A 7,691-nucleotide genomic window follows, 5' to 3' on the forward strand; every position below is an offset into this window, starting at 1 on the left:
TACTTTATTGCTAAATTTGACCGACTTTTCAATTCCATATTTACACAATACTGATATACCAAACATGAAAATGCTTTTTCCTTAGAGTTTTGCAACAGTTGGCATACAGATGATAATGCTGTCTAAATGATCCATATTCACACTGATCTGCGAAACAAAAACTAAAATGATGACTGCATGATTTATTTTGATTTGACTGACGTTTTTACCAGGGTTTCTGCAGGTTTCACCGAGTTAAGTTTAAGACCTTTTTAAGACCATTATAAAATTTTAAACTTATACAGAGCGAAATGCTAATGCTTTTGTTTTTAATATCCCAGTTTGAAAAGACGTCCACTTGCCCTATCCAAAAATTATTAAAATTTAATAATGCAATAATAGTAAATTAATAATAAAAAATGGGTCATGTCAGTATCCTCAGCAGTAAATAAATGGAGAAAGTTAAAGAAAATGTTACTGTAAGGAAAGTAATTAAAACATTATGGTAAATAGAGTTAAAAATGATATTTTTATATAAAAATTTTATTGAGCTGGATTGTTTTATAAGTCTTAATAGCCATAATTGGGCAGCTACATGAACAATGAAAAAAAAAGACCAGTTTAAAGACTTGCAACACAATATTTTAGTAGATTTAACACTTTTTAGTTAGCGTTTGAGAGTTAAGACATTTTAAGACCACTGGATACCCTGTTTTTTTGGGTACCCTGATCAATATTATCAGCCACTTTAAGATTTCTCTCTCTCGAATGCATGGCTACAGAACAAACCACTGTTATCCAATGACTCAGCTAAACAACCTAACCTTTGAGTTGCATTTTAAGATGAATACTAGTATCTTGCAAAATAACTAGTAATATATTATGCTCTGTCATCATGGCAAAGACAAAAGAAATTAGTTATTAGAATTATTGTTAAAAAAATCCTATTAAACAGCACTTGGGAAATTTATGAGAATCAAAATTTAACAGGAGGTTTAATAATTGACATACATAAACTGTATGCCTGTGACAATATGTTCCTGTAGTTCGCCATTGTTGTTTATGTGGTCAAGATTGTGCGCTCATACAGTATACTATACACAAGACATTTTTCACACAGTTGAGCAGTTTACATAAAGAGAACTATGGTACGATTTTCAAAAACACAAACGCACTTTGAAACTAGTTTGCTTTTGCAGGCTTGGAAAATATGTTGTCATAAATGTCACATAAAACGTTAGAAAACACACAAGATGACTAACAGTACATTACTATTACAGTTTCCTATTACAGTCGTTTCGGTACATTTCTCAAATCATTCTTGACATGTACAAAACAGTAAGTGTATTTCTTAAAACAACTCATACAAACAGCAAAACACCATGGATTACATACAAAATCCTTAGGACATCTCTCACATATGAACATAAGAATGACAAGCAGTTGTGTATGAATGAGCATTGCTGATCCGCCCTATAAGCGCAGTCATGTTGTCAATATAAGTTTACACTTTTGTCTGGATGTTCTTTGATGACAGCTACTGCAAATTGTTGGATATTAGTGTATGTGGGAGTTTGATTACGAGAGACTTGACAACATTAATGCTTTTACTGTTTGTCAACAGACCATGTTATTTTTTTTTCTTCTGACATTGCAACACTACAATGGCTGAAAGAGCTTATCGTGCAGTTTAAGAAAGCACATGCAATTACCAATGAAAAACAGCAGCAAATAAAGAAACAATCTTCATCAATTTGACAGCTCACATGCTGCAAATTCTCACAACACAAACAACTGAAGCGCTGCAATTGGTCACAACACAAACAACTTAAGAAACGCACTGCAACTAGTCAAGACACTTGCAAACATCCATGTTACACAACGGAAATGTTTCAAGGGGACCCAAAACCATGAGGGACCCTGCTGGATGTGTTATGTCATGAATGTTGCTCAGTGAAGTGCCTTTGAAAGGCGAATTGTTTTTCGTTTATTTTAATATCCTTATTACACAAAATAATAACATCCACCTCTCAGCAGGGCCCGTCATGGTTTCGGTACCCACTGAAACATTTCCGTTGTGGATATTTGCAAGTGTTGTGACTTATTGCAGGCAGCGCGTTTCATCAGTTGTTTGTGTTGTGACCAATTTGCAGCGCATTTCTTCAGTCGTTCGTGTTTTGGGAATTTGCAACATGTGTGCTGTCAAATTGATAAAGATCGTTTCTTTGTTTGCCTGTTTTTTATAATTGCATGTGCTTTCTTAAATTGCAACTTGTTAAGCTCTCTTGGTCACTGTTAGGCATGGATGGGGCGATAACAATTTTCAAGGTATATTGTGGTTTTGAAAAGTCAAGGTTTTAAAACCGCCAAAATTTACTGCAATACCGTTCATAAGGTACGTGTAAGATTTTTTTTATTTACTTTTTTTTATGACAACTCTTTAGCAGAAAAAATATCCACAGATGCCGTTTTAAATTGTAAAGAAATTGAAATGAATGAAGACAGCAGAAATCAATAATTCATTTGAATTATTTAGCCTGACATGTTTACTGCTCTAAAATATTACACATTTTTCAAAAAATATAATATAATGTTTTCAAAGGGGGGAAAAGTGTTTTGTTTTTACCCAGACATTTAAAAAGAATATATTTTAGAGCAGTAATGACAATACCGTGATACCGTGAAACCGGGATATCCAAGGTTATCATACTGTCAGAATCTTATACTGGCCCATTCCTAGTCACCGTAAAATACAGACATTGAGATACAGAAAAGAATAGGTGACACTGGATAGCACAAAAAAAACTAAGTAAAAGTATAAATGTGAACTTAAGACAGTAGTAGGACATTATAGGAAAAAAAAGGCTAAATGGAAAGGTATAGAAATGTGCTAGACATTATGACAACTTGTTCAACCACTCTGCATGTAAACGCAGTTTTTTTTTTTTCACCCTTCCCTGTGTCTTGTTCCCTCCAATGTATGTCATTGATTATGTTACACAAGTGTTTATCGCTGCTGGTGGAACACTACTAGAATGGGTTTAAATGGAACGCCCTAACCCCTTCAGCACTTGGAAACTACACTGTTATAATGTTACCATTCGATTGCATTTAGGTACATATAGGTGCTGGAGTGGACAAATGAAGCTGACAAATTAAAGAATATGATATCGTTGTCAATTTTTTTTTTTTAAATCAAGGGATGAAGGATATGTCCATGTACACTTCGCCCATTTACTTGACAAAGTAGAAGGCATTTTAATATGGTGGCTGGGATTCCCCCAAGGGAACAAGGGAAAGAAAGTAAGTACTAAGCCAGTTAAATATAAAAACTGCATTATCGTGTAAAAAACGCTTCATGTCCAAACAATTGTTTTCAGTTCATCCTGTCATCCACTCTAAAATGACTGAAAACACTTTCATTCATATACTGCGCACACACAATGGTGCATTTACCAGCACATTTTGAAACACTGCTCAAAATCGCTACTGTGGTCTGCTTCTGCCACTGAACAACAGCTCCCCGTAAACATTTCATGTTCTATGAAGAGGCAATATGAAGCATGTACAAGTTGACATATATCTCAAATAAAGCTGTCAAAATGGACAGCGCTTAAATCATCTGCTATAAAATGTAGTGCACCATGTTAGCTAAATTGGTCACATGATTAAATCACATGACTAAAATGCGTCATCATTTACAAAAGCCTCCATTTTAACAGTCCACACTGCAACACGAAAACTGCATCTTTAAAAAGATACAATTTTGTTTTGCCCTTGCTGTGGTTAATGACGATACGCACCTCTCAAAAAAATTTAACTACATGTCAAAACGACAATGCAAGCTCTGTCATTAGCTTGGTAGCTGTGACTAGTGTGGACGGTGTTGAGAGCCACGAGCCTGATGGAGCGATTGTTTACTAGTGTAATCTGAAAAGCTCTTGATTAAGACTTTTGTTTTATGTTTACCTTATTATTAAAGTTGTTGCACGTCTGCCAGTTCCCGCTTTTAAATTCCCTCTGTTTTGTTTCCTCCGATGTACGTCACTGAATATGTTACACAAGTGTTTATCACTCCTGGTGGAACATCTGAATAGGTTTAAATGGAACGGCGTGAACCTTCAGCAATTGGAAACTACACTGTTATCATGTCACAATCGCATTTCATTCATGCACATATAGATCCTGGAGTGAACATATAAATCTGATAAAATAAAGAATATGAATCGGCCAAAAATTGAGGGTGAAGAAACTCGACACAGTAGTTTTGAGAATTTCAATTCTGACCTGAGAAATGTGCCAAAAGCGACTGAGAAAAACTATAACGTAACATTCCATGTTTAGAGAGTCTTGAATCACTCTGAAGGCTGCTTTACAGCTTCTGACATTTGGCCACCTGAATGCTCTTCTGGATGACAGGAGATGTTTGTTGTCGGCTCTGCAGGGTTGGCATGAGGTTGAGGTGGTGTATGGAGGATCTCTGGTGCTGTAAATACAGGCTGGGGGTTTGAATTGGACTGAGATGGCAGGAGGCTTTTCAACCCTGCAAAAAGCTGGTTGACTAAGGTCTCCATAGAACGTGTATGTTCAGTGAGTACTCGAGAAATAAGGCGTTCCTCTCTCGCATGACTCTGTTCCAGCTGATGCTCCAGCCATGTGTTCTGTGCCTGCTGCATTCTTTCTAGAAAGTCCTGATACTGGGTATGCATCGCAACACAACAAGGCCTTTTGGGCTTGAACAAACCTGGGAAACAAGAACCACAGTAAAATTACTTGCAATACACAATCACAATATGTTTTATTGAAGTTCTTTAATGCGGAAGTTTGCTTGTTATTGCAATTGTTTAAAACTTTTGGTTCAGTCGCCAATGGGAGAAATGGCTCAGAATAATAAATGGGTCAAATTACTTGCTCTACAAACAAGTGTGCTCATAACTACACATGAAGAGTAGAATAATATAATAGGAAAATATCAGTTTGCTATATGAGGAGCATAACAAGCTGTTTTTAATGCCTAAAAATCAATGACCGCGAATAAGACCGAAAGTCTCGAGCCAAATAGATTCCAATGGTTGCTCCTGCGCATTCGTGAAGAATAAAGTCAATACTTGCAATTTGGCTATTAGCACAACTGTTTACCTGGGGATTTGAAACCCAGCACCAGAGCTAAACCTTGTTTTCTCCTCACAGTTGTGTCTACAAAGCTTTAAAAATATATCCATTTACATTTTTTACAGACCTTCCTGATGATAAAAGGTAAAGTTTGCAAAATTGTAAATGGCCAAACTATACTTTTGCACTGTTAAGCCTGGTTTATACTCATTCGCTTGAGTGCACGAGGTGAACGTCATTGCTGTGTTTGAGGAGGTTCGCTTTGGGTGCGTGCTACATGATTTCAGCTATCGGAGCGCACAATTTTTTGAGAGTTGAGCGAACAGTTTGCGCGCAACCGCATTTGATATGAATATGAATCGCTTAGAAAAGATTTTGTTAGAAACAGGCACGCCTGTAAAGACATCTTTATGATCCGTCCTTGCATGATAAAAGAAATAAACAGATAGACAATAATTATTGGCTAAAAATTGCAACAGCCGTGGGAAAGGAGGAATGTTTTTGTAAAAGTTTGGAAAAACTTGAGGGATAAGTTTGTAAGAATCAAAGAGCGAGGCCATGGCAAACGTTTCCACAATTCCTAAGTTTTATAATGATCAGGGTATATGCAGGAATCCTAAAGGTAAATTCAATACCTTTTTCAGACTTTTTAAAGACCTTCTCAGACACTTCAGTTTTACATTTTAATAAATCTGCAAAAATGTCAACAATTCTGTGTTTTTCTGTCAATATGGGAGGCAGTGTGTACATAATAAGTTAAAAAAAAAAAAATTAGCTTAAATGATTTAGCAAATGGCTGCAATATAATAAAAGAGTGAATAAAATTTAAGGGGTCTGATTACTTTCCAGACCTGCTGCATTTAAAGCTAATCTAGGAGAACTATTCATCACACCTTGAACCAAAGGCTGCTGGGAAGTGGACGGCTGTGCAGAATTGATGCTCTCTGTAAAGGTGATTGGCTGGGCTGGTGTGTAGCTTTCTGTAGAGGTGGAGCTCTCATTTGAGGGTTGTGTGAGGATGAGGGGTTCGCTCTCAATTTTCACTGACTGGATTTCCTGAATTCCACCTTTTGAGTCTTCCACTCCATCATCTTTAAAACACAAAAGCATGTAAAGATCAGAAATCCGCAAAAGATATTCTAGCTACATACTGCATCTATTACTTTATCCCTTTTCTGGATGTGTACCCTTACGTTTATTGCACCATACTATTTCATGTTCTTGTATAAACTTAAAAGTATCGCTCACTCATAAATTGAAAATTTCCTCAAACTGAAGTGGTTCTAAACTTTTTAAAAATATATTTTTTTCTTTTGTTGCACTCAAAAAAAGAAATAATAATAACAAAATAAATAAAAATAATGCTTCAGTTTCCCCCACAAGTCCAAAGACATGTGGTACATGTGAATTGGGTAAGCTAAATTGTCTGTAGTGTATGAGTGTGAAAGGTTGTTTCCCAGAGATGGGTTGGGCTGGAAGGGCATCTGCTACTTAAAAACATGCTGGATAAGTTGGCAGTTCATTCCGCAGTGTCGACCGCAGATTAATGATAGGACTATGCCAAAAAGAAAATGAATGAATGAGATTTATTTGCACTATCTGTATTTTGTACTGTCTGTTGCCAGTACCTAAGCTTTTCACTCATCATAGAACACGTGCTGCTGATGATGTGACAATAAAAGTGATTTGAAATTGTTATGGCATGTAACATCTTGTGATCTATGGAAATTTATAATCAAAAATAAATATATACGATGAAAAAAAAAATTTTTAAAAGGTGAAAAAAGAATGGCTTTGGTCACTAAATGTACCTGCAACTATAGAATCATGTTTTGTCTTGATATATATATATATATATGCAGTTGAAGTCAGAATTATTAGCCCCCCCTAATTATTAGACCGCTTGTTTATTTTTTCCCCCAATTTCTGTTTAACTGGGAGAATATTTTTTTCAACACATTTCTAAATATAATAGTTTTAATAACTCATTTCTAATAACTGATTTATTTTATCTTTGCTATAATGACAGTAAAAATGTTTTACTAGATATTTTTCAAGACACTTCTATACAGCTTAAAGTGATATTTAAAGGTTTAACTAGGTTAAGGTAATTCGGCAAGTTATGGTATAACAGTAGATTGTTCTGTAGATTATCAAGAAAAAAAAAACGCTTAAAGGGGCTAATAATTTTCTCCCTAAAATGGCTTTTAAAAAATTTTAAACTGCTTTTATTCTAGCCGAAACAAAACAATTAAGAAAGAAAAAATATTATCAGACATACTGTGAAAATGTCCTTGCTCTATTACACATCATTTGGGAAATATTTAAAAAAGAAGAAAAAAATTCGAAGGGGGCTAATAATTCTGACTTAAATTGTGTGTGTGTGTGTGTATATATATATATATATATATATATATATATATATATATATATATATATATATATATATATATATACTATTTTTGGCCCACCTGGAATATATATATTAACATAGTAACATTTAAAGGGAATCAAAAAATGTTTTCAAAATTGTCCTAAGACAATAATGGGTGCTGTTAAGTAAGGACAACTTTGAGAAAAGGTGATGATCCACTTCAAAT

General features: G+C 34.9%; 1 protein-coding gene across 2 annotated transcripts in view; it reads right to left on the reverse strand.

The window, feature by feature from the left end:
• Nucleotides 1-599: 599 nt before the first annotated feature.
• LOC100329833 (uncharacterized) overlaps nt 600-7,691 on the reverse strand; it is an 8,501-nt gene continuing 1,409 nt past the window's right edge. The window contains exons 2-4 of one of the 2 annotated variants that reach the window (XR_015507078.1): nt 5,985-6,182; nt 2,651-4,723; nt 600-2,528 (exon numbers count right to left, since the gene is read on the reverse strand). Coding sequence is in view for 1 of the 2 variants with exons in the window: in XM_087281180.1 (XP_087137306.1) it covers nt 4,335-4,723; nt 5,985-6,182 (587 nt within the window). In the remaining variant the exon portion in view is untranslated. Of the gene's footprint in view, nt 4,724-5,984; nt 6,183-7,691 lie in introns of both variants that reach the window. The other variant, XM_087281180.1, reaches the window with a different exon arrangement.

The sequence above is a fragment of the Danio rerio genome, chromosome 14, assembly GCF_052040795.2.
Source record: "Danio rerio strain M-AB ecotype USA chromosome 14, GRCz13ab, whole genome shotgun sequence".
Taxonomy (NCBI): Eukaryota; Metazoa; Chordata; class Actinopteri; order Cypriniformes; family Danionidae; genus Danio; species Danio rerio.